The 27274-nt window shown below is 39.0% G+C and overlaps 1 protein-coding gene across 1 annotated transcript in view; it reads left to right on the top strand.

The window, feature by feature from the left end:
* The first annotated feature begins 1407 nt into the window (after window positions 1–1407).
* TM9SF3 (transmembrane 9 superfamily member 3) overlaps window positions 1408–27274 on the top strand; it is a 48275-nt gene continuing 22408 nt past the window's right edge. Inside the window, exons 1-4 of the mRNA XM_069796453.1 lie at window positions 1408–1629; window positions 11331–11526; window positions 19725–19847; window positions 24357–24517. Coding sequence (XP_069652554.1) covers window positions 1423–1629; window positions 11331–11526; window positions 19725–19847; window positions 24357–24517 — 687 coding nt within the window. The 5' untranslated portion in view covers window positions 1408–1422. The remainder of the gene's footprint in view (window positions 1630–11330; window positions 11527–19724; window positions 19848–24356; window positions 24518–27274) is intronic.

Genomic DNA, 27274 nt, shown 5'->3' with positions numbered 1-27274 from the left:
AATGAAGTGTGTTTCCGTCAAACGTTAGAACTCAAGGACTGAACAGATAATAAAATTGCTGATAAAAACTAAATGGCCTGGCCACCTGTAGGGGCATCAACCAATCCAAGCTCAGGTGGCAGCTGGCCGGCCTGGGGAAAGTGTTTGCTTTTTGTACAGTGTGCTTCACAAAACCCGCTGCAGCAGATGGCTCTGGCTGGCCCTGTTGTTGACTGAGAGACTTAAGTACTGAATAAACCAAAGATGCCGAAGCCTCCTCTCTCTGTCTCCCAAGGGTAAGCTACTCTGTTTTGGACTGAGATGCGACTACTAGAAAGAAACATATGGTGTTATCAAAGCTGTCTAGGTTTTTCCTTTTTTTTTTTTTTTTTTTTTTTTAATATAAACAAGGGTTTTGAATGGGTTTTGACAAGTATCTCTGCAGGGACATTGTTTCTACTGAAATAGGAGATTGTGAACGTACTATCAGGAAAAGGCTTCATATAAATGTAGCTTGCTAAAATACGTTCAGGGAAGGTAGACTGAATGTGGAAGACCACAAGGGGAAAAGCTTTTAGTGTAGGTGTGGTCAGTGGTAAACAGGGAAGTCTGTTTTTGCATCATTCCTACAAAGCATGGATGGCATTTAACAGCATGGAGCAGCTCCTGCGTTCAACTCCTGTCCTTCACTGTCTTACTTCTCTGTTGGCTTGTGCGATATTTGGGATGATGGTGTAGTGCCCCCCCCCCCCCTTTTTTTTAAATATTATGCCTGATAGCCTCTGAAAATTGTTTCTGTATTTGTTCAGTTTAAGAGTTGTCTGATCAATGAATGCTTAATACCGAGAGCTTTTTGGCTTGGGGGTTTTGTTTGGTTTGGTTTTTTTACTTTGGACTTGTAGCTTGAGGTAGTTCCAAGGTCACACACGGGGTTGCAGGCTTTATCTTAGGCGGTACTGACAGCAAACTTACCATTCGTTCCGCCTGGGTGCCGCTTTGCCGCCTCAGTACCTGCCCCTCGGGCCGGTGTGGCTGTCGGCACTTCATCGTTCGTGAATTTCTTCTGCTTGGACCAGCGTTGCAGAAAAGGCGGCCGCTTGTTTCCGAGGGTACTTGCACACCGCCCTGGGTCACCTTCTTCTGAATTGATCAGTACGTTATGATTTTATCAATTACAAAACAAATCCGCCAATTAAAAAAAAAACAACTCGGGCTTCACCGCGCTCGTGCTGAAGGCCGCGGTGTCTCAAACGCCGGCACTGTCTGGGCATTTCGGGTCCCGACTGCCCGCCTTTTGCTCCCGCCCGCAGCCACCGACCCGCCCGCCGAGGCCGGGCTCCGCCCGTACTCCCGGGCGGCGGCCGGGACCCCCGCGCAGCGCCCCACCGCTCGGCTCGGCTCCTGGCGGCCGCCGTAGGCGCCGCGCTTCCGGCGTGCGGCCGGATGACGTGGCCGGGCGGAGCGGAAGTAGCGTCGCAGGTCGGCGTTGGCGGCGGGGCGCGGGCCGGCTCCGCGGCGGGGCCTGCTGCGTGCGCGGGGACGCCGAGGCCCGAGATGGCGGCGCCCGGGCTGCAGCTCTGCGCGGCCGCCGCGCTGCTCCTCCTCCTGTGTCTGCCGCTGCGTGCCCGCGCCGACGAGCACGAGCACACGGTGAGGCGGGTCCCGGCCTCCCCCGGCGGCGCTCGGGCGGCAGCCCCGGCCTCCCCGCCCGCGGCCCCTGCTGCCGCCGAGGGGCGGCGGCGCCCGCAGCGGCCCGGAGAGCGCGGCCGGGCGGGGAACGACGGGCCGCGGCCTGAGGGGGGGGGGGCAGTGGGCGGCGGCGCTCCCCCCTCCCCCCGCGGGGCTTCCTTCTTATCTTCGCCGCTGCTCGGGTTGTTTTGGCTGCGCGGGCCGGGCTTCTACGGGATCGGGGCCTGTTCTCTCCAGTTGGGTGCGAGCGGGACGCTCGGGGAAGGGCTGCCGCAGTTGTCTGATCCGGTCGGGACCTCCCTGCGTTAGCCGTTAGCGTGGCAGCCGTGCGCCCGGGTGCGGTAGCGCTGAGCTAGCCGCCGCCTCGGCCAGCTTTTCCTGGAGCAGATAAAAGCCGCGGCAGGTACGCGTGCTTTGTTTAAAGAGGGCTGCCTCGCTGTTTGACTTGCGCTCTGCGGGAATAGCCGTTTGTTCCGCCAGGATGTTTGCGCTTGCTTCGGAACCGAAGTCCAAGCCCGAGCGGGGCTCCGCGCTGCCTGCGCGGTGACAGACCAGTGGGAACGCGCTGCGGCGTGACAGCTCGCTTCGGGGAGAGGGAGGCATGGGGTGGGTCCAGGCTGAGGGGTGAGGGCAGGACAGGGGGCTCTCGGACTTGGAACGCTGACATGGACCCCTAAGGAAAACGGGTGCATAGAATGCTGCTGACTTGAGCGCTCACCTATTGGTATGAGGATAGGTTTGCTAAAGGGCTTGCAGTATCACCCTAAAAGCATCTCTAGGAAGTAAGTACCAGTGCATCATCAGTTTCCGATTTTGTATCAGGGTGGTGTTAACCGTGGGTGTTGGTGCGGGAGGGTGGAAGTCTGCACCGTGAGCCGAGATGTGATTGTGGAACAAGACTTCACTGAAAACCGTCCCCATTTCCTCACGAGTGGATTAGAGTGTGGCTGTGATTAAACACAATGTCTGTCTGTCAGAACTTTTGTGCTCTTAAGCAGCCTGGCTGGTGAACGCTTGCTCAGTTTCTTAACATAGCTTTCTCTAAGTGTGGTATGATAAGCTTAATAAGTGTTTTTAATAAAACAGATAAGTAGCATTGATAGTTTTTGTATAAGCAGCAGTTAACTAGATGCCTAATTCCATGCACTTATGAGACTTGAAAACTGTTTAGGATTGTCTTTATTTTTTAAAAGCTAATGGGATTTATCAGTGCTGTAGGTGATGACAGAAGAGTCAAGCTAATATTGAATACTTTCAAGAAGCAGATATTCTTTGAACTAGCTTAGGTGCCACTTTTGTTGCTGAAACTGCATTTTAAGCTTAGGTTTCTGCTGAGGTGAAGTGGTTTTCAGCATTGCACTGTGTTTATTTTAAAGGCTCTTTGACTTGAGAGGTTCCTGATTATTCATTTAATATTGGTAGTCCTCTGGGGAAAAATGGGTTTCATAAAGCTGTCATTGAATTTATTTACTTTTGAGCTCTCCCTTCAAAAGTGAATTCTGATGGGTTTTAGGTCTTCTGAATTACTACCTAACAATTACCAATGGAAATTACAAATTACTTTTGAAGGCTTGTCATTTTTTCATCTGAATTACCAATTCTTCAAGATTATAATGCTGTCTCTTGGTTTAGTATTCCCATTCACATGGTGTCCAGTTCAGTAACATCACGTGATAGGTTAGGAATAGTTGATGTAGGAAGAGGGTTACCTTTTTTTGGAGGGCTGTCTCCTTGCTTAGATATTTTGATACTTTAATATTGCACAGGAGATTGGAGTGGAAGCATTAATAGCATGGATGAAACATGAACAGGGTTTTGCAGTACTACGCTGATTTTGAGATTAAGAACCTGAAGGAAATGTTCCTTAAATATTGCATTTTAATGAATTTCAGTTTCGAATACGGTTGCAGTTGGAAGATTAATCTTTTTATAACCAAAGTGCTTTATTACATTTTGGAGGCTCTGCTCGCTTTTGGGGAAGTGGAGGGGAAATAGTAATATACTGGTTCAGGACTTGGTAACTTCAAAATGTAAATTTTCACTAACTTTAAGACTTGAGCCCTATTGGTAGGAATACACACCATTATGCACTGCTGTTTCCTTATTAATGCTTTAGTGTGCAACTTCTTGTGCCCAAGTACTCGGTCATGTCTGGGTGAAGGTGCGTCGTTACATCTTGCCACGGTTTACTTTTAACTGCTGATGTACAGGGCCTTATCTGTATTGAGCATGCTGAACATTTAGAAGTACTGACTTAAGTACTTAATGCTCTGTGTTAGTAAATTAATTTTTTAATTCCTTTACTGCTGCTATAATACATAATACTATACAATATTTATAAAATAATACACATGTGTGCTATAATATGTATTTTTGTATTAATATAAATTGGAGGCTAATGTTTTATATGTGTCCTTTATTTTATAACTGTAGGACTGCATAAGCATATATTATAAAAGGTAATTGTGAGACGACTCCGCTTGGAGCTCTAGGACTATAACTACTAGTGTTTCTGGAGATAGTAGGTATGGATAGCTTCACTGGATCAACAGCTAAATCCTTTATCTTAAATTTGAATTAGTCTTTAAAAACGGTGTCTGCATTTCTTTAGGGAAAGAATAGTATAAATACAATTATAAGATAAAGTCTCGGGTTTTTAAAAATCAATAGTAAGTGAAGAGAAATTGGGATTTGACACAGCATTTAACATCTCCATTATCAAAAGGCAGCGCAGCACTGTAACTTCAGACCACAACAGAACAATTTATCAGAAACTAACTGAAAACTTGTCTGCTTATTCTTTAACTTATTTTCGTGCTTCAGAGTGTGTCATGTACCTGAATTTTGCCTGTATTCTGATAATTGCACCATTTTTTGACAGTTGGCCTTTTACTTGTGGAAGTGATAGTATAGGTGAGATATTGGTGGCCTTGTCATGATATATGCTGATCCTGCAGAAGCAGGGTTGATGGGCTCCTGCCTGGCCTTTGCTTTCATGTCTTCTGTTGCTAGACTTGTTGGAGTTGTTGATAAAATAGGCAAACCATAAAAATATTCTGAGATATCCTGGGGTTTTTGTTGCAGGCGAATGATCTAGGGAGTAGGTAGCATTTTAATTTTAATGTTTCAGTTTAATTATCAGTGCTCCGTAAGCTTGGAAATACATGACAAGCATTGAAAAATAAAACAAAACCCACCCTATACTGCATAGCAAAATTCCTAATTTATAATGATCGAGAAAAGCATTTTTGTTTGACATTTAGCCTGATGAAGTGTGTTAAAACCCTGAGCCTGTAAAGCTTGTTTAAAATTAATACATAAAATTATGAAATTTATATCGTATCTGTAAATTGTCAGTTAGAGAAACACTGTAGAAAACATTTCAGTGCATGTAAAATACCTCTTTGCATATGAAGTTGTGTGCAGACAAGCAGCCTGATTCCTTCTGAAGTTCTCATGGTTCCATTTTGAAGAGGTGAAATAAATGTCACAGAAGCAGGATGTGGTGTGCCTGAGCAACCTTGTGCATCTAGGAAGTATAACAGTAAAAGGACTGCTTGTACAATAGTTCTGACTATGCTGCCGGTACAGTTCTAGCCACGTTTTGGTGAGGCCTACAATTCAGAGAGAGATGAAGAGATCGTACTAGAAATAACCTGCTTTATCCGAAGAGCATGAGGCTGAAATCCACAGTTTAATAAGACTATGGATGTGAGCTGCAAACGTTGAGTATTGTCACAGTGCTTGATAGAATGTCTGTAAGATACTGGAGACTAGAAGCCGCCTGGGATATTACTTGCTGGTTGAGTCTTATTTGCTGCCTCTCTTATTTCCTGTCCTGCTTCAGCAGCTTTGCTCTGTCAGTAACAGATAATGTTGGTCCTTTTCCCCTGAAAAATGTGCTGGAGTTCAAGGAACTGCATCGTGGAAAACCTCACTCCAAACTTCAACTTGAGAAAAGGAGTAACATTGCATACTTTCTGAAAGAAACTATCTTGATATGAATTTATTTTGCTGAATCATCACATAAGATTTGGTAGCTGTAATCCTCTCTGTGCCTCCATCATTTTTTGCAAAGTGTTTTCATGGTTTAAAAAAGAGTATCAACAGCCTGCCAGTCTCGTATCCTTTTCTGCAGCCTTTCATATACTGACTTAATCTAGCCTTAATTGTTTTATAGAATAAATAGTTCATTTCTAAGGCTACCATGTTAATTTCTATGGTTGTGCGAAGAGAACAGTAAGCTGCTTTCCACATCGTGAGTGCCCTATTGGGTAACAGGAAAGAAAGATGCATGTACTGTGTTGAAGATTGTCTGAGTATTGCTATGCTCGAATAGTTTTTAAACCATACAGATGTATGGAAATTGTCTTTGTATTAAGCCTCAAAGTGGTGCATACACCCGAGTTTTCAGTAGTTGTATTGTCATGGCAGAAGTCCACGCTTGGCCAGGTCAAACTGCACAAGCTTCATGCCAGTTTAATACTCTGCTGGGGACTAGAATGGTAGTGTTGCCTTGTTGCTGGTATAGATGGGTTTAACTCGATTTTAGCTTGCGCATGCACAACATCTCTATAGCTCTGAACAGGCAGTATGACCATATTGTGCTGCTTTGGAACAGGTGTCCCCAGCTGTGATGAGGGTTGTAGCTGATATGTGGTTGCACTTGAGGTGCAGATTGGTTGTCCACCACCTGGGTGGCAATTACAGAAAAAAGTTTCTGAAGGTTTGCCTCCCGTTAATCAGATTGTACCAGCATATGGTAGGTAACTTGTGTTGATGCTGAGAATTGTTCAGGCTGCCCCTGTGGTTTTGCACAGTTGAAAGATCGTTATATACTTCACATAGTCACTGAAATTACTGAGCTGTTATTAAACTTAGTGCAGAAAAAGATGGAAAGCCAAACTTGCTATGCTTACAGAACAAATACTATGTTTTTCATAAATTACAGTAAGTAAAAGGTATTTAAAATTGTGTTTTGTAATCTTCGCTCATATTTGGAAGTAGTGAACTCTGTGAATTCTGGCATCATTACCAAGTTGTTAAATGCTTGTGTCTGTGAATTTAGTTACGATCTCTGAGCTATATGCAGTATATTGTGCTTCCATATGAACCAAAACCAGAAGAGCTTGCAGAGATATACCAGGGTAGAGATTGCAGCATCTTACTTGTTGATGGTTTTTGCCTTGTCAGTTACTATGTTCTTAATAGGACACTTGTGTCCATCTTCTGGCATGTGAAAAACTGCCTTTCTGCCATCTAATTCTGTGCAAACAAGTCAGGAAAGAGAATGAAGAACAGAAAAGAATTTCTGAAATGGCAGTACTTCAGTACAGCAAAATAAGTCCTTCATGTTAGGAAGATGTTTGGCACTTGTTTTCATAAGGGATGAAGATAAAAACTGCATTGATGCATGAGTGTAATTCTAGATATTAGATTTATGTCACTCAAATTATCTGGAGTCTACTCTGCAGATCATTGATTTTACTTCAAATTATTTTACCATTTGACGTGTTATTTTGTTACTACTTGCCCCTGTTGCAAGCCTCAGTAGTTTAGATACAGCTGTAACAGGAATATGTTTGTTTCATTTCTAAAAGTCCTATAGCAGTGATGGGTCAAATACTGACTCAGGACCCTTATGATATTATGATATATGAATGAGAGCAAGAAATTTTTATTTAGATCTCTTACGATGACAGCTATTCTTGGTGAATTTAACTTGTTGGATATGTGACGTGGATATTCCTGCACATTGTAGCTGACTTCTCTTTTGTTTGTTCTGTACCTGTATTGATAGGGAGTTCTTGATATTTTTGTCATGTTTTCTGGGATCTGGCAGAATCTCAATGAGTTGAAGTATTTTGCTTGCTGATTATGTAGCAGAAGATAAGGAAACTATCACACTTACAGTTGGTTATGCAAGTTTTATATTGCTCTATAACAATTTTTGAAAGACACTATTGGACTCTTTGCACCATGTCTTATTCTGTGTTGGTTCTGACTATGAGTTATTGCTGACTTGCCTGCTAAGGTTAACAGAAGGCAATAGGATTTTGACTTGCTCTGTTGCGTTCAGAGCTCAGAGGGTACAGTTGAACAGTTGCTCGTCAGCCAGTATCAGAACAATAAAAATAAGAATTTGGGGTTTTTCTATTTTGTCATTTTGTCCAGTGTGTCTAAGGCTGATAGGTTCCTGATGAAATGAGAATAGTTTCTTCAATATGTTCTTTCTGCCAAGGATGAAAGGTGGTGCTATGGAGCTGAGATTTTCTTCCTGTTTTCTATGGCTCCAAGTTCTCCACAGCTTGCAGGGGACTCCACATATGCTGAAAGAAGATATAAAAGAGTATGACAGTAGTTGAAACTACTGCAAGACTGACAATGAATGTGCTGACCAAAATCTGACTGGTACTGATACAGCGTACCTCAGTGCTGTGGCTCCCTTGGAACCAGGGCTTTCTTTAGCAAGCTTTAGTTATCTCTCTCATAGTGTGATGTTTTTGTTGGAAGGTATGTTGTATGGTAGCCTTCTCTGAACCTAGAAGTCCTCATATAGAGGTGACAGAACAGTCCTACAAGATGCTCTAGTTCTTTGTCTTGCCTAAATAAGAATTGTTTTCCTGTAAGTGGGTTGACACTGTTATTTGTTGTCAGTGGTTTGATATTGTGAAGGCAGTAATGAAAAAGAAAAAAGCAAACAAACCCCAAAACAAAAAACCCAAACCACCACAAACTTGAACGCTTTGATAGCACTGAGTTCTTGCCACCAGATTACCCTGCCACTAGGGTAAGATTATAAGGATGAGATATGTCATGACAGGGAGACATATTTAAATGTGAAAGCTCATCTTCATAATTAAGAATGAGCAAAACTTGACAAATGTAGGGAGAAGAAAATCTGTTTGAGTTTCTACTAGGCACCCCCCCCCAAATTGAGGCTGAGGTTGGTTAAGCTGGATGTCTTACTACAGTCCTCTTAATTTTGGGAGGGCACTGGGAGCACCTGATGGATTGCAAGGTGCTGTGACTAGCTACTTGCTGATTGTGAGTGAGGTGTAGCCTGGGATGGCTGAGGTGCCATCTTCATTTATGTAGCAGTCCTGAACAGATTTCTCTTGTGCTGTTCTGGGATGGTTGTGAGAAAGGAGGAAGAAATAAATGTGGACTGAATTCTTTGCTTATGTTTGGTTTGGTCCCTTTTCTCTCCAGAGCAGACTGATGGCATCTTGGACTCATTGTGGGAAAAACTCATAGGCCCTGAAGGAGGGCTAAGCATCATGCAGATAAGAGACAAGCAAACACCAAATTTGTTATTGTAGATGTTGTAATTACAATGTAGTTACATTATTAGATCAGAAGATTTAACAAGATTTTGAATAATGTGTTCTTAAGAAGTTGGTTTCTGTCACTTGATGATGATCTGGTATAGTTCTAAAAATGCAGAGGTCCAAACTCAGTATGAAGCAGGTCAGAAACAAGAAGCTAAGTAAAGTGGTGGTCAATGCTTTCTTTATTCAAGCACTGTCAAAGATGAATTCACAGACCTAGGGATGTTGTCATATTCTCTTACTGAAGGTTGAACAGAGATGTAGCTTGGTTCACATGTAAGCTGTTGCATTACAAGGAGTAATGCTAAAGTGCGCTCTTGACAAGCTAAGACCATTTTGAGAAAGGGCTGAAAATATGTTCTGCAGCTGTTAGAGGAAGAAACAGGAGATGTGCTAGGCATAACAGACTAGAAAGAGATATGGTCCAACTTGTCCCTTGCTACATTTGCAAGAGCTAGAGGCAGTATCATAGTGCAGATTCCACTATCTGCTTCTGCTGCTGAGGGGGCTGGAACTGTGAATTTTCTTTCTTTCTTCCTTTTTTTCCTAACTTTCTTTGAAGTCGGACAACTGTGCTGCACTGGTGCAACCTTTCTGGTTGCTGGCAGAGAGGAGGAATGTCCACTTTTTCTTGCTGTGTTGTTTACTCTTCCTTTGTTCCTTCATTGACATTCTTTACCTGTCAGAAATGTTCTGAATGAAGTGTGTGCTCTGCAAACAGGCAGGTTTGCGAAACTGGTAAGTGTTTGATCTTTGTTGCAACTGAGAATGAAATCGGTAAGATATTTAAAGTTTTGTGTTGGAGATCGCTCACATAAGAGGCTGGAATGACCCTTGTGCATCTTTGTAAAGAAAATACGTGAGGCTTGTAAATGAGATGATGTGTTACTCTAAAGGGATTAAATTATTTCCCAAAGCATGTTTGTTTAAAACACTGAGTTTAACTTTTAAACACCTCATCTGAAGAATGTATTGCATTCCACATGTAGCTGATTATTTCTTAAGTTAACCTGTCAGTATGACTGTGGTTATTCAAAATAAATGGAGTTGAAGAACCTTTGTCCATTTGTTAAAAAGGGAAATGCAGAACTGTGTTCAGTATATCAGCTGTGTGCTATGAAGTAGTTACGGCTAACTAGCATTTGATTTTCTTTTCCTCTCCAATGTGTTCTGTGTTTGCGTATTGGTCTTAAAATGGTACTTTATTCTTCTGTACTTTAAAAAAAAATCAGGATCTATATGGTGATTGTGCTTGCAGGTGTGTGCAGTTATAAGTAGGGTTTTTTTCTGCCTTAAAAGTCAGATTGCTGTCCCTTCTAATCTGTTGAAATTATAGTAGGTGAAGAAGTTGTGTTGGGTGAGAGGCTTTGTGGTAACCAGCAAACATGATGCCTCACCCAGATGCATTCAGATGTAGTGCAAGTAACGATTTCAAATCGCTTAATTCTCCTGAATTCACGCAGTATTTGAATATGGATAGATGAATGGCTTTAAGGACTTTTTTGTTGTTGAAAAGTTATAAGGGCTTGAAAAAAATTACTGGCTCCTAGCCAAGGAGTAAGTTTTCCTGGCTAACAGTAGCTGTGGAAAGTGAAGGGTGGATGTTCCCAGAAGGAATTTCATGGCAGCCACCAGACTCCTTGCTGTTCTGTTTTTTCACTGTGAAAAAGTTGGAAGTGCATCAAAATACAGTCTTCTGTCTGACTTTTTTGTCTCTTGGCTACCATAGGTATGCCACAGTTTCATTTTAGTGCTTCCTGTGATGCGTTGCGCTCTTCTGGGAATTTTGAATGTAATTTATACCATTACAAAAATGAAAAGGAGTTGCATTTTAGGAAAACACAGTATACCTGTCACCATGGGTAGAGATGGCCTGATTTATTTGCTGAGGTCTTATTTCAAGACGTTAGTCTGATATTTCCTTTCTTTCAGTAGAGACAAGTAGAGTTTTGCTTTTAACTGACATGTGTTTCCACAAAATTTGTAAAAGCTTATTTATTTTTGAGACTTCTGCTTTTCTCCACTTCTGCTCTCTGCATCTTCTGCTTCTCTATTAAATTTGTCTGAATCCCCCTCCTCTCATACTTTGATGATAGACTCTAAGAAATTGTATGATGAACTAAGCTTTTTCTTTTTGTGTAGGAAAGCAGGCCGAAAATCTTGTTCTGCAATCCCTGCCACCCAAAACACAAAAGTACTCGACTGTCTTTAAATGTAACTGCTGTCTGTGATTGAACAATCCTGCCTTGCGAGTTAATGTGAATGAGAGAGTTTCTTGAATGTTTTTATTCTGCTGAGCTTCTCATCTAACTCAATAACTTTGTCTTTCAGTACCAGGATAAAGAGGAAGTTGTTTTATGGATGAATACAGTAGGACCTTACCACAATCGCCAAGAAACATACAAATACTTCTCTCTTCCTTTCTGTGTGGGATCAAAAAAAAGCATCAGCCATTACCATGAAACCCTAGGAGAAGCACTTCAAGGAGTTGAATTGGAATTTAGTGGTCTTGACATCAAATTTAAAGGTAAGTAATGGAAAGTGCATTTAGTCACTTAAACACCACGAACCCTTAAAACTTGATTTTTGAACTAGAAGAACTGAAAGTTCGCTGCTGCTAGCAACTGAGTGTATTTTGTGTTATTGCTTGAAATGCCCTGCAAGGTTGTCTACTAGCACTGGCTTTTCAGTTTACAGTAAATTTTTTATCTGTGTGCCCTTTAAAGAAGATGCTTGCAGCTTCTGAAGTAGCTGATTACATTTTCTGAAGTAAAACTAAGCTTTCTGTGTGTGAATGATTAAAAGTATATTTACTGGAATTCTGGAATTATCAGTTCTGAAGATGTAATTTTTTCCTATGATGTTGAATACTTGCAGACTCTGCCGTGGAAAGGAGTAGCAAGGGCTCAACATCTCAAAGTTCTACCTTAACACAAAGTTAATTATTGTATCCTTCTGGTTACTGTCTAGTTTAAAATACCTTAGGCAAATACCTTTATTTTATTGGCTCTAACTTATCATATGCCAGTCAGGATGGAGCTGGTCTGTTTTTTTCTGTTGTTTCCTGCCCTCTGCCTCTTTCCATACTGTGCCAGAGTTGACATTTAACTTCTTTTGCAAATATATTTCTTGGTGTTAGGGCTGAGCCTTCTATTGTATAATTTCCCTGTGTGTGTTCTTTGGTCCTTTCAGGTATTTGTAACTGGTAGTTGCAGAGCTTCAAATAATAACAGATTCTTTTTGTCTGTATTGAATTTTAACATTTATATATTTAATCCAATTTGGGTTTCTGTGTATATGTATTTTTTTCCCTAGAGGGCTAGACTTCATTGCATCACCAGTGCTTAACTGGATGAAGAACTTAAGCGTAGTATCTCTTGTCTAAGAATTTGCAGTCAGATGTGAGTTACAAAAGTTTTATTCAAAACTGGACATCTGCAAAATAAGAGGCTTGATGATGTTTTGTTGTAAGTACGATAAGTGGAATAAAAGATTAAAAGTTCGTTAAAACTGTAAATCCTTCATAAATTTTAAGTTGCATAGGGGATAACACCTCTGCATTAAAGGAATTTGGAGTTGAATCTTTCCTTTCAAGAAAGGAACAGTACCTGCACAAACAGTGGAAAACAGTCCTGTTACTGGTTTGCAAGACTTGTAGCCTGCTGAAAATTTTATTTAACGTGGGAGAAACAGTTTTCCTGTTGAACCTCGTAGAATATGCTAAAAAGCGCAAAATGGAAAGAACAGAGAAGGCAACTGGCAGCAATTCAACATGACTATGAAAATCAAGTAAAACTTCTATTGTCAGGATATGATAAATATTTATTTTTACAGCCGGTTACACTTGTAATTTTTCCTTCCTTTACTTGCTCCATCTTTACAAAGAGATTGTGTTACTCCAGTGACAAGTGTACTCTCTAGTACTCTAGCAGCACCGAATTGAAAAGACTGCAAGGTTCGTGAGTTAATGTTTACTGTTATGAAGTGTCCTATTCCCAGATTTATTTTCTGAAGATTATCCATAGTTATTTTATTCCCCTATCATATCAAATTTTTGCTAGATCAAGTCTTTCATTTTGTGACTGGGAGTACTGAGCAGATTGTGCTGTTCTGTAGCTCACTTTTCAGCACTTGCATCCTGGACCTGCCCTTTTCCATATTGACCTGGAGGTAGTAATTTAGTAATCTGTTTTTATAGTGGAAGTGTTGAGATGATACCAAGGGAAGGGAATGGACTGGCTCAACATCAGGAACTGGCTGAAATGCTTGAAAAATTTTCTTCTTTAGGGGTCGAAAAAAGCTAGAGCCTCTGTTATACCAGAAGTACATGCAGTAGTCAGGCTTATTTAGATATGTAAAGCATGTTCATCTTCTTATTCCTGAAATAACAGATGAGAGAGTGGTCACAAGAGGAGAAAAAAGATAAACTGAAAGTTTCATCTGTTTAGTCTGTAGTCAGATATAGGTTAGCTTTCTAGACTATTTTCTGTCATTTCTGAGGGGAATATGCAGAAGCAGAGCATTGGACAAATCCATTCTTCTGCGAATGTATTCTCAAATACTTCTGTAAAATACTCCAATAATGGAGAAATTAATGAGTTTCTGTTTTGGTAATTCTTTAATCTAACACTTAGATATTAAGCATCTTTTATCTGTTTTCTTAAACAAAAATAAGTGCAACTTGGGTAATACTGAACCTCCTGCTCCTCAGTACATAAGAACTGATACTATTCCTATTTGGTTAAGAGAAGTCTTCTGGAATTCACAGCTACGGGGAGCCAAAATCATCCTGGACTAACATGAATTCAGAATGGTGGAAAAGTGCTGTGTTTTTTGTGCCTTGTGATTGTTTTGATTATGTCCCTGCCATATTAGTTTATCTGTTGTCTTCTGTAGTTCTTTACAACAGGTAAACCTGTTTTCCTTAAATCTTGTTTTGCTTTCAGGTTAGGAGTTTCAGATTCTGATTCACAATTGCTTGTGCTGATGTTTTGACACAGAAAGCTTTAGATTTTCTCCATTATAAGTATTACTTATTGTGAAAAATTGAGTGCAATTTCTTCAAGGTTTAAGGTCTGGTCTTCCACTCGTGCTGTTTTTTTCAGGTGCCTTTTTGCATCTCTAACTGCTTTACCGGTGCATACCAGGTGTATAGTTGCTATACTCAGGTATATTTTTCCAGACAGACTGGGCATGATGTTGTTTAAAAAAGGCTTTGAATGGGTACGGAAGAGTAGAGATTTCAAAAAGAATCAGGTGTTTTTGTCTTCTAAGTATAGGTGATTGATGTGCTGGTACATTTCCCAGCAGGTGGGGAATTCCTCTTCATCCATGTCCTTTGTTTCTTTTTAAAAATTTATTTATTATTATTAACACATTGGCACTCCGGGATGATCGATAATCTGTATTGGACCTGCAGTGAATTTCACTCCTAACCAAAGTGGCTGCAGGTCAGATGTTTTCTATAAAGCAGATGGTAGGTGGTAGCTGGTTGATGACTAAGTATGTGTACACGATCTGGGAAGCTGTCCATGTGCGCGTCTAGTTTTTTCCCTTACAATCTGTGTCCTCTGGATAAAAGATGTAGACAATAATCTCTTTGCTGTTAGCTGGCATCCAGCAGGTTCTGTATCAGGAGGTGCTTTAGTATTTCTAGCAGTGCATCTATGAAGTGAAATCTGAGTGGGAGTCAACTCTGTTTTACTAACTTTAATCTGCTATTAAAAGTATTAAAATATATTTTTTTCTGAATTTCAGAGTAACAAGTATAAACTAATTGTAGCAGTAGTTAATAGTATTTATTTAATGTAAAATTATGTAAAATTTGTTGAAATCACATCCCCTTGGTATACAGGTTTTTAAAGTAAAAAACCAGAGCAAAGGATTGCTATCTGAGATTCATTTTTTTACAGGCTTAAAAGCTGTCATAAAACCAGTACAATTTATATCCAATGCATGTAGGAAAACTTAAATTTCACAGAGCAGGCCTTAAAGTTCAGCATTTGTATAAAGAATTCTTTTCCAATTTGGTTGTTGAAATGTGGTGGTAGCTCAGTTTTTTGGTGACTCTTCAATGGTAGATCTTGTTTTTGGCTGAAGTGGTGTTCGCTTTTTTTTTTAATAATTGTAACTGGATTCTATCAGTGAAATTGAATTATATTTTTTTTTTGTAATGGATAAGTTTTACCTTGCTGTGACTGATCCATGCTCCCACCTCTGCATCAGTGGTCCAGAAGTTGCTGCAATGAAATTGAAACAGAGTTGTTGGTGATTTGTGTGGGTTTTGGGTTTGTTTGTTTGTTTTTGTTTTTTTTTCCTTAACAAATAGAAGCTTATGTTTTGGCACCAATAGATTCATATGTTCTTGAGAAAAAGATGCAGCTTCAAGGAGTGTTGAGTATCTAACATCTATGGCTGAAATAATTAAAAGCTACTCGAATACCTTTCATTAATCATTTAGATGCTTGAATATGCATTTAAATACCTAACCATAGGGATCTGCTTTTCAAAATATTAGCATGACCATCTGAAAACTTGTACAGATTTTCTTCATGAGTCAGATCTAAGTTCTGAGTTAACAGGTAATCATGTTTTTCCTCATGTGTATTTGGGATTATGGCAAGACTAACAATTACAGGTATTTTTCCTCTTTAAATGAGTGTCGTAAGACTTTACAAAATTAAATTAGATTTGGATTTCATACTTTTAGATTTTTATGCTCTGGAGTGAGTAAAGGGGAATTAAAATTGTTCTAATAAATTAGCTTCTGCAATAAAGAACAGTTCCCTTCTCAACATAGCTTGACTGGACAGCAGTAGCACGTAAGTGTGAAACTGTATGTTGTTCATCATATTCGAAGAATTACTTAGGCTGCAGCTGTCAGTAACTGAAGTACTGTAGACTGCCTAAGTAAAACTGTCAGTTGAATCAGTGCACCTTGCCTACCTTTGGTTTTGCACCTTTGATGGCTCTGCAGAAATGTATTCTGCCGAGAATGGGGGTTTGCACTTGAATGCTCGTAGTGGTGACTGGTGGGGCAAATCTACAGTGTATTCAAGAATCCATAAAGTAGTGTTTCTTTTTGTATTTAAAAGTGTGTCATGTGAAAGGATACCTGTGACCATGCAGGCTAGCTGGATTTCCTTTCTGTTACAAATATGAACAATGTTGTTCTTGTATCACAGGTCTCAAATCCATGTTAGTATCTTGGTGAAGAAAGTAATGAATTATTAACATATATTGTAATATAAGTTTTCAGTTGGCTTAATTCTCTTGTCAAGCTAAATCTAGAGTAATAATGCTCTTTATGTAATATGTCAAGTACTTTATTCAAGCATTTGAATTGACATCCTCTACATTACACCTGAGACCTAGTGAATTATTAAATGTATTGAACGTTGGGATCATAGTGACTTCAATTAGAAAATGAATTTTTGACACTGCCATACAATACCAATTAGAAAAGAGGAATTTAAAGGGGAAGAGGGTTTTTTAACATACTTGATTTTTGCGCTTACTTAGAAATGTTACTAAATAACCATACTTGTAAGTGAGAACTCCTTCCCCAGCACTTCCTTCTGCAACACCTCTAGAAAATGACAGCTGTCCAGGATGATGTTCAGTATTGTACTAGGAGATGGTCAGATATAATGAGGCTTTATATGGTTTATATGTTTGAATAAAACCCGGTTGATCTGACTGTTCATAGGAAATTTGAAATCTGGCATAAGCGCACCTGCTTTTATAATGAGTCTTGCTTTAATGGTCTTTTAAAATTTGCTTAATGTGCTACTGATGTTACCTCTTTGACATCGCCTGATATAGACACAACACAAAACATACCTCTGACTTTACAGTCCTCACACAACCACAACTTGGATAAGAACTATCTAACATACAAAACTGTAGATCTGGTAAAGCTGTAGCAAAGTAGACTTCAGCTTCCCAAGTCACTGACTGCTGTTCTAAGCTACTTTCATTTAATCATTTAGCACAGTGCATTTAAGCTTAACCATCTAATCCTGCCTTGTAACCAAATGACAGCTTCAGCATTTGCAGTGGGTGGAGAAAGGAACACTTGTCTTCATTCCTCTTGCCTTCATTCAGTTGTTTTAGGGGGAGGTGAGAGGAACTGTGCTGTGTAGTATGGCTGAGGGTGAAATCATATACAATACGTAAAGTCACGCCTATATTTTGCAAGAGTTGAATGAGGTTGTTTCTAATGATTCTGCTGTGGTTTTGTGTATCTGCGCTGGAGTAACTTGTAATGTAGTTGGTCCGCAGTTGATTGTAATATCTCTGTGATGTCTTTTGGTATTCTGAATATCGGGAGTAAAATCCATAAAAATGGATGAAGAGTTTTTTGGTGGCATGCTGCTATCTGCAGCCTGGTCAGATGTCAGTGCAGTCATTTCACTTCAAATGATATTTCAAAGTCTCTCTCTCTCTCTTTTTCTCTCAGCAGCAAAAGCCACTGTTTACATCTTAGCATATTAGATGCAGAATGGCTTATCTCAGAAAAAAAAGTGGCAAATTCACAGGAGCCTGAAAGCTCATGGAGTGACTCTGTATTAGATTACAATCTAATACCAAATTTGTCTTGGTTAATAACTGCAAACAAAGGCTTCTGTATTCGGGCTATAAAATGGGAAAGGTCTCTAAAAAGAGCACTTGCAATTCATGCGATTTTTATTTCAGTAGTAGCACTTGCTCCTATCCCTGTGTTGTCCTTCAGTTGTGCTAGTATCATGTAAAACCAGCTTGGCCCCCATAGCACTTCCCCAGATCAGGCTTCCATGCTCCAGCACTAGGTAATGCTTCATTTAACAGCCTCTACCAGTTTCTCTCTTACCCTTATTTTAATTCACAGTATATTTTCATTTCACCTCTGTGTGTTGGAACAATCCTTTGTGAGTTAAAAAATTTAACATTAGAAAGGTGTTATCCTTTATTTGAGTATAGTATGAAACTGCTAGAGAGTGACAATAAAGCGCCAAGTATTTTGGAAAGAATTAATCCCTACTTAGCAACAAATCCAGAAGATAGGGATTCTGGTTTTTTGTCTTGTAATTAATGTCAAGATGGCTCAAAAAAAACTCTTAAAGTGAAAAAGTGCCAAGCAGAGACATTTTTGGGGGGAACATAGCCCCAAAAGCATAGCAACCAGCTCAGTAGAGGCATAAATGCAAACCGAGACCTGGATTTGTAAGTCTGTGTTTCAGCTATGGTGCCAACTTTAATGGCTTTCATCTCTTCAGTATACCAGTATGGGTCCTGAAAATGTAATCCATGGTCTAAAAGTCTTCTTGGGACATTTGTTGACTTGAGTGGTTTTGTTATTCTCTTCCCCCTGCCCCCCCCAGCAGAAGTTTTACTGCCTAGTAAGTCAGTATGAGAAATGGTATTTTTTTTTTTTTCAGTGAAAAGATGAACTTAGAGTACATTTGTTAGGTCTTGGAAGAAACAAAAATAGAAAATACTGAAGTTTTCATAAGAAGTAGGAGAAAGAGACGCATCCATTCCAGAATAGCCAGGGGCACTATTTTCTCCAGGGCTATAGGAAATCACTGCAGCTATGCAGGACTGCTGTTGGCTGGTTTCTTGCTGTCTTGCTTCACCAGGCTTTGCATCAGTTTTGCTTGACTAGACGAACTGTGCATATTTTCATTTTGTTAAATTGTCGTTCTCACAGAAATAATGTTTTGTGTTGGAAATACCCTACTTGTCAGTGTTTTTTCTATGTGGGTGATTTGATTTTCTTCTTAAGCTTTATATTGCAGTTAGTGTATAGCAGAAAGTAAGCTGAATGTTTATATAGATTACAGCTGTACTTGGGGCACAAATTAATTTTATCTACTAGAAAGGAGTCCTCGATTCTAGTGATGACAAAAAGAGGAGAAAGGGGGAGCTGGAATTATTTATGTTTGTTTGACTGTTTGCAGAGTGAAAACATTTATGAAGTGGATGGGGGGGTTGTCTCTAAATCTGTTGCTGCCTGAATTCTTGTAAATATAAGCCCTTTTGTCTTTTTTCACTTGAAAAGGAAACATGAGGGAAGGAAATTGGGATGTGAAAGAATGGCTGCTAACTGCATTACTTATGAATTGTAGGTGGGGAAAAATAGCTTTTGGGCTCGAAGAGGTGAATTTATTTTATTTCCAAATGTAGCCTCCTGTGTAGTCTTTGTGTTTATTCCTATTTTTGTCTTCTCTCCTTTTTGTCTGCCTTACCCTGGTTGCTTTGTTTCTTCTTTTATGGTAGTTTCTTGAAAATTGCTGAGAACTTTAAGAAGTTTTGGGTTTTACAAACAGAATTCCTAGTCAGTGAGCCTGATGATACTAAAATGGAGAGATAATACCATACAAAGTTGTAGGTATTTGTTAACAATTCCATACCTCTCGTTAAAGAGGTCTCATGGTCTGTCCAAGTAAAGCTGCCATCAGCTAATGGATCTTAATTTAGTGTGGGAGGAGTAGCAAAAGGATACTTTGAAACCTTTCCTATTCAGTCTGTGGGAAGCTTCTGCATGTGGAAGGGTAGAATTACAAAAACAATCATGTAATTGCTTTAATGGTTCCTTTTTAAATGTCCTTTTTTGTTACCTACTTGAGGATAGCTGAGAGGGGTTAAAGACTCCAGCAATGTCTGTTCCTCTGTTTGCTTGGTTTGCCTTTGCTTTGAGCCAGCTCATTAATGAATCATTAACTGTGCTTTAATTTTTTGCAGACGATGTAATGCAGACTACTTACTGTGAAATTGACTTGGACAAAGGAAGAAGAGATGCATTTGTGTATGCTATCAAAAATCACTATTGGTACCAGATGTATATTGATGACTTGCCAATATGGGGTGAGTGATATTATGCATAAACAACTTGATTACAGCTACAGGAGTCCTACGCTAGTGGGTTTCATAGAGTCATTTAATGACTAAGCTTCATTACAAGAATCTCATAAGTATATAGAACTTATGTAACCAAATTATACAAATAAATTGAAGGATTATTGCATTGAAAAAACAGTAGGATGGCTTGTACTAGTGAATTACAAATGCAGTGAAAAGCTGTTTTTTTTCTCAAGCACTGATTTAATAATACCAAGTTCTTAGGGTTAAATTCTTTTAAATGTTCAAGTGAGTGGTAAATAGATAGGTCAGATATAAAGTCCATGTTAATGTGTTCATGAATAACAACTTTCATAAACCTCTTTCAATATTTAAACTTTATTTTGCTAGTTCTTGTGTTTGTTACTAACACAAGAGCTGTTTGGTTTACTTCTATGGTAATTTAGTGGCTTTCAGCAGTTTTGCATGTGCAGTCTGTGGTTATATGAAGGAGTTTCATCTTGTTCTTACACAGTTCTTAAAATTGCTCTTGCTGAGTATTAATCTGGGCTTAGAAGTGCTTGTGTCTTGAATAAAAATTTACGTGTCTTTATTGCCATTGTCTCCTAAGCTCTCTGTTTTTTGTTACTCCCTTGTAACCTGTGATCACATACCTGGTAAAGAGTGCTCTGCAGATTGTACTTTGCACTGATAGCAGTCAACAAAACCCCCCAAGCCCTAATCTCCCTGTTGTAGATATAAACTGAAGGGAAATGAAAAGCACCACAAAATGCTTTGTTAAGGTAAGGTCTTTGTTGCCTGTGTTCTGTGAAAGAGGTAAAACCACCGAAAATAAACAAAATCCCACAACACCTACAAAAATACAGTTCAAGCCACATGACAAAAGTCCTTTGATGGGTAGTATGCTGCATAATGCTACCCGTCATTCTTTCGTTCATTCTGACAGAGGGTGGGGGGTTTAGCTCTTTTTTATAATTTTAATTGGTTTTAGAAAGTAGCTATCTGATGAACATGAGCCCCAGCCAGAATTGCTAGTGCTTTATTTATTTATTTATTATTTATCTGTTACTTGGGAAGGTTCTTGCTTTTTTTTAAATGTATCTCTTTTTAAGAGATGACATTATAATGCCTGACAGGAGAAGTACTCATATATTGTATTTGTTCTTTTCAGCTGATTTGCTTAGTGTGTGTAACAGCTCTGTGGCAGGGCTTGGAGTAGACCCTAATTAACCTGTGTGGCCTTTACTACTTGCACAATTGCTTAGTAGGCTTTTAAAAAGCATGCGTGAGTGACAGTTGTTGCTATAATATTTTTTTATGCTTTCAGCCTTTCAGCAAAAGATCAATGATGATTTTCCTAGACTAGTGGCAGCTACATAGGCTTTAGACTGCCCAAGGATGATGGATGCTAAGCTGACTTCTTTGGAATCCTGTGTGGCTAGCGAGTCTTGGAGACATTCTTTCTTAGGACTGTTTTTTCTGATGTTATTTGGGAACATTTTTTTCTCACATCAAATACCAAAGAACAAATATACTTACTAAATCTTCTACACACTGACTAAATTTTATGCTCTCAGCTGAAAAATCTGTTTTACTGTGGTTCCGGTGTTTTAATGTTCTTCAGTAGTATGCTTTGTATCCACGAGAAGTCATTCCTAATGCTACAGCTAACAAACATGTAGAATCTAGGTATCATCTTTGTATGATACTAAGAAGCTGGCTTTGATAGTTTTTTGGAACCAGGACCTCAAGTTGTGATATTTAATAGATGACTGCAGCATCATAAGTACTGGTGGTAATATGCAAGGATATAATCTGACATCAGGTGTGAAAGCAAATGGTGCTGACAATTTTGGTCTATGTCTCCTGAGGGCTAGGTAAAACTAGCAGGACTGCATATTGGTCAGTCAATATTAGCCTGGGTTTTATTCCAAAAAATTAATCAGTTCTTGATGGGGGGGGGCTGAGAAAGGAAAGGATGCACCTGAACTGATCAGAAGTGTTTATCCTCAAGTCTGAACAAGTCTTTCTGACCTTTGTGTCCCAAGCACACTTTAGAAAACTGTGAATATAGCTTATCTGCATTAATTGTGGTTTTGCTGGGTCTCTGTTCAACAATAGGAATATTTCAGGCTCTGAGCCCTCGGAGACTTGCTGCTCACTGAACAGTTATAAATATTTGTTATGAATATGGCATGAGTGATACAATACACATGGCTCCTCCAGCTTGTTGGTGTCTTGGACTGTATTGTATAGACTTGCCTAGTACTATGTGATGTGGTGGTAGAGATACTAAGGAAAGCTAATATCTTATGCTTGATTGAGTGTCATCACATAGCTGTTAATTTCAGGAACTAATGAAAAACATTAGGACTGCAAAAAATATAGTAAGAACTTTAGTAATTATGATGGCATTTCTGAAATACTCTGAATACTGAGTTTTTTTTTTTTAAATTAAAATAGTATCCAGAACTGGTTACCTTCAGCTTGCATTAAAAATATCTTGTGCTGAAATGGCTTTTTTGTTGCTGTGTGAAGGCTATCATGTTGATCCACTTTATTTGGATTACTTTCCTGAGAACCGTGCTAGCCAGCCTGTATTGTATGTACTGTATCACCCAATCCACTATTTTTTTCATTGTTGGTTTGTGTCTCATAGCCCGATTAAACCAAAATTTTGTTCCCTAAATGTAAATGGCTAGAGTCCTTTTTTTGTGCTACCAAAAGAAAGTAAGTATTCTCTGAAGAGTTTAAAAGAAAAGGATTCAGATGGTGTTAATGTTTGCTGGAGAATTCTAGGCAAATTCTGTTTAATTCTGTTCCTAAATCTGTTCCACTCACTTCTCTTGGCTTATCCAGGTGGATTTTGTGGCACTCCTCCTGTCTCCTGGCAAACTGTAGTTAAGTTCATGTTTTATGTTCTTCATGGCTTTCCACCTTGGTAAGGCTTACTGATGTCAAAGTCATATGCACAACCATTAATATTTGAAATTCTCCTTAGGAAGTCCTCAAAATATCCAGTAAGGAGTACTCTATTTTCAGTAAAGACTAGGCATAAAGTAACTTTTCTTAACTGCTGATAACTAAAGGTAAGGACTTCCAACTGCTGTTTGAGGGCTTTGGAAGGTTTACACTTTATTTTCTGACCTGAAAAAGGCAACCAGATCTTTTTCAGTGCATTCAGATAAAATTATTCCATTTTCTGTTTTTTCCTGAATTGCTATCCCACAGTGGAGTGGCTAGGCTTGAATGTCTTTGTTTCAGGACATCTCCCTAAGTATATGGAGCACTGTGTTAGTTCATTCCTTCAAGTAGTGATTGATCAGAATGTCCTTTAAGTAGTTTAGAGGTCTGTGTTGTCATGGTTTTGGATACCACCGTGGGAACAAATGGTATGCCAGGTGCTAGGCTGTATGGCATGGGCACAAACTGGCACGTGTTTCATGTGGATGGCATATACAAGGCAATCCTGACAGATGAGCATGAGTAAAAAACATGACAGAAAAATACCACCTTGAAAATTAAAAAGCACAGGTAATGCACAAGTGCCATTCTTTCATATACCTGCTGCTTTGCAATAACCTGTTCCATATCCTTCACCTACTTGTTCTTCCACTCCCCTCCACCTTTGTATATCTTGAGTGCTGCTTTTATTGTGGTTTTCCATCTTGTACGTGATCTTTGGTGTGATGGTCTTGACATTAAAGATGATGCTTTTGTAGCCTGTTAACTTGGTGACTGCTAGGCTTGACTTCCCCCCACACACGCTCCCCCCAGCATAGTACATTCTCTGGAATTTTTCTATAGTAGATTAGACATTTTGCAGTAATTTACTGAAAATTAAGAACTTAATTATAGCTAATACTGAGTTCAGTTGAGTTCTGATGCTCCAGGAGCATCTGAGCAGCTTTCCATGTTGGTGGTAATAAAAATCTTCAAGCAAATGATAACTTCCTGAATTTTTCAGTGAAAGTAACAGAGAGCAGTCAAAAACTGTCATTCTCGGCAAGCATTAGAAGCCTGTGTGCAAATGAGAGCAAGAAGTATGTGTTGGGGAGTCAATTAATGAGGAATACAGAATGGAAGTAAAATTTTTAAGAAGAAGAAAAATGAGTGAAGGGATAGACGGGAGATGGGAAAATACAGAGGTCTTGGCTAAGTTCTATTCATGGAAATTAAATCTGTATTCAGCTAGTTGTTTATCTGGTAAGAATTCAAAATAAAACTAGAGGAGCTGTTGTTGTGCCTTCTGTTTCTTCTGCAGTGTTTGTAGCTGCATGCTTTTTTCTTTTAATGCCATTACAAAATGCTTCTTGCATATACTTGTGGATTGAAGGTGTAATCGAGGTATTAGAGTTGAAAAGAGGAGCATAAGGTCTGCTGTGTTCTCTTTACTGTAGTTATGTTGCTTTTTTTAGCTGGCAGAACTTTTGTAATGCATATTTAAAAAAAAATAATTACAGAATATTTGAAAAGCATACCTGTAATGGATGCTTACACTTGTTTCCTATGCAGGTATTGTTGGAGAAGCAGATGAAAATGGAGAAGATTATTACCTTTGGACTTACAAAAAACTTGAAATTGGTTACAATGGAAATAGAATTGTAGATGTCAATCTGACCAGTGAAGGAAAGGTGAAATTGGTACCAAACACAAAAATCCAGATGTCATATTCAGTAAGTAATTTGGTGCTGCATCTGTAATAAGAAATTCTACATGATGAAATGGCTCAAAAATAAGTATTTGTATACCTACAACTATGTATTGATACATCAGGCTGTATTAGAGGAAGATGCATCTTCACTCTTTCAATTTGTTTTTTTTTTCTATTGCTCAAAAACCTTGATAGGTTTATTAAGAATAAGTGTAAAATGAGGGATTTTGAAACACGTCAAACAAACTGAAGCTTCTATAATCTGCAGAAAAGTGTTTTGGAGGGAAAGGAAGATGTCCCAAAAGGTATGGAGAGTAGAAGTATAGAGGACCCCCCAGTAGGTACACATTTTCTTGATGTTTGGAGCGCTGACATTTGCATCATAGATTTGAACTGGATTCTGAGCTAGGACCAACTGTAAGCCTTCATACTTTGCAAGCAGTTAGTATCAAAGCTTATTTTGGTTTTGCAATTCCAGTAGAAATTTGCATATTGATATAACCTTATTAGTAAGGTTTTCTCTGAAGCCCTCTGCTATTATGTTGAATTGCTATGATGAAAGGTAATGAATAAACAATGTTTGCTGATCTGAGATAAATTAAATTTTTCAGTTTTCCTCCTTATTTATTTGATGTTACTTAAATCTGCAATGGTTCGCTTCTCACGTTCACCACATTTGTATACTGAAACTAGTTCTTAATGCATTGCTTTTCTACAATGTGTTAGCAGTAGGTGTCAGCATAAGATTTTATTTTGGAGGATATTCTTGCCACTATTACATTTGTCTTATGCTGAATAAGTTGTAGAGTTTGAAGTGCAGATAACTGGTTTCTATGTATGCTCTCTAGAATTACGTTTGCACTAATCTCCCTGTTTCTACTGCAAAATGATAGTAGAAGTTTTGAAATTTTCTATTTCAAATTCCACTAGCATTGTGAAGTCCATTTGCTCTGTAAATTTTGAGGTGGACAGCACTGAGTATCTGCTGGTAATGAAAATAACATTAGATGTTCCCTTAAAATACTTTTAGTGTACAGAGCTCAAGACTTACCTAGCTAATTCTGTTGGCACCACTGGGCATTTGCTAGGCTGGCACGTGCGTGGTGTTTAATTCACAGATTTGTCTGGTGGATTTGTTCTAAGCAGTGCTTCTTAATTGCAGATGCTCTAATGAGAAATGTATCTGCTTAAAACAATGTTGAAAGCTATTAATGTTTTGAGTTACTAATCTTGAACAAGGTTGTAATTTGAACTGAAGAACATTAATATCATACCTGAAAGTGAGTAATACTTGAGTCATGGGGTTTTTAATCTGTCTCAGGACTGTGGTGAGTGATAGGGGTATTCAATCTACATTTATATGCTTTTTTCTGTACTGAATACAAGAACATCTGTTGGAAAGGATAATTCTTTGTCAGGTATTTTAAAAAGATATGCACAAGGGGGCTGCATTTGTTTCAAGATCACTAAAAATCTTGGTATTTCCTAATCTTGGCATGCTTCTGAAAAAAATTTAGTGTCAATTTGTGTTTAATTTCTGAAATTGCATTTAAGAATTAAAATGAAAACAGTCTTGCAAAAATTCTGGAAAATACTTTATGCTACCATATTAGCACCGTGTAGTTCATAAGTATGATTGAATCTTCCAAATCCAAAGCAGTCCTCTGTGCAGCTAGTGGAATAACTGATAGCAGTAATGTGCTGTTACCCTGTGAACAGGCCATAAATGCATACTTTTCCAGCTGGATTCAGAGTTACTTAATGGCAGTTGAAGTGTCTAGATTGCAGAATCCTGCGGTCTTACAGATTTTAGGCTGCAGCTTTTAGCTTGTAGCTTTTAAAATTTTAATGTCTGCCTTTTAGGGTCCAGCTTGATCCCTTTTATATCCACTTCCCTTCCAGCCAGCTTGTATCTCAGTTTATGGCCTTTTCTTTCCTATTGGCATCTGTTTTAAATTTGCTCTTATATCTTCTCATTTCCCTGACTTCTGTTAGGCTGCATCTTTTTCTTGGGCACTGTACTCAGACAATTTAGGTACAGATGATTTCACTGATTACCAGTCTCAGTGCGTGGCAGGGAAACAGATCTCAGCTGCTGTTGGGGGAGCAGAAGTAGAGGGTGTTGTCATCGCTCAATGAACACTGGTAATGTTCTCCACAAGCCTCTTTTCATACAATGCAGCACATGGAAATGTTAAGAAAAGGGAGTGTGCTGTCAGAAGAAAAACCACAAAACCTTTGGAAAAATTCTACTGCTTTCTAACACATCATTCTTGAACATATTTAAACATGCTTTCTTTCTCTAACCTTTGTTCTGAAATCTTGGGCGAATCTGGGAGGATTTTTCAAAGGTATTGCCGAGGATTTTTCAAAGGTATTGCCTCATCGTTTTACAGGTATCTACCGTGGGGAAAAAAACATCATCTTAGAACTATTTGTTTAACAAAACTGAAAAATAGGATCCCTTGATGGATTTTGGTTTTGACATCTTCAGTATGAGTATCTTTGAGCTCCTTCTATAATCATGAAAAGGGTTTGTTGTATTTGACAACTAGAAGTTTACATCTTAGCCTTGCAGAGGCTGAGAGGTTCTTAAACATAAGCATAGACAGGATTAGATCCATGGAGCATGGTGGCTGGTGTTCGTTCTGTGTCTGACCTGTAGTTGTTAGTCTTTAAGAATATCAGTCCATTGTTTTTGCAAAAACCTAGATTCATATTGAAGAAAAAAATCTGAAGTGGATGATTCTTAAAATGTGTTTTGGGTTTCTGCATGTGA

This window comes from Haliaeetus albicilla, chromosome 11 (genome assembly GCF_947461875.1).
Source record: "Haliaeetus albicilla chromosome 11, bHalAlb1.1, whole genome shotgun sequence".
In the NCBI taxonomy this organism is placed as follows: Eukaryota; Metazoa; Chordata; class Aves; order Accipitriformes; family Accipitridae; genus Haliaeetus; species Haliaeetus albicilla.
Note: the sequence above shows the minus strand (reverse complement) of the source record. Positions and strands in the feature narration are given on the sequence as shown.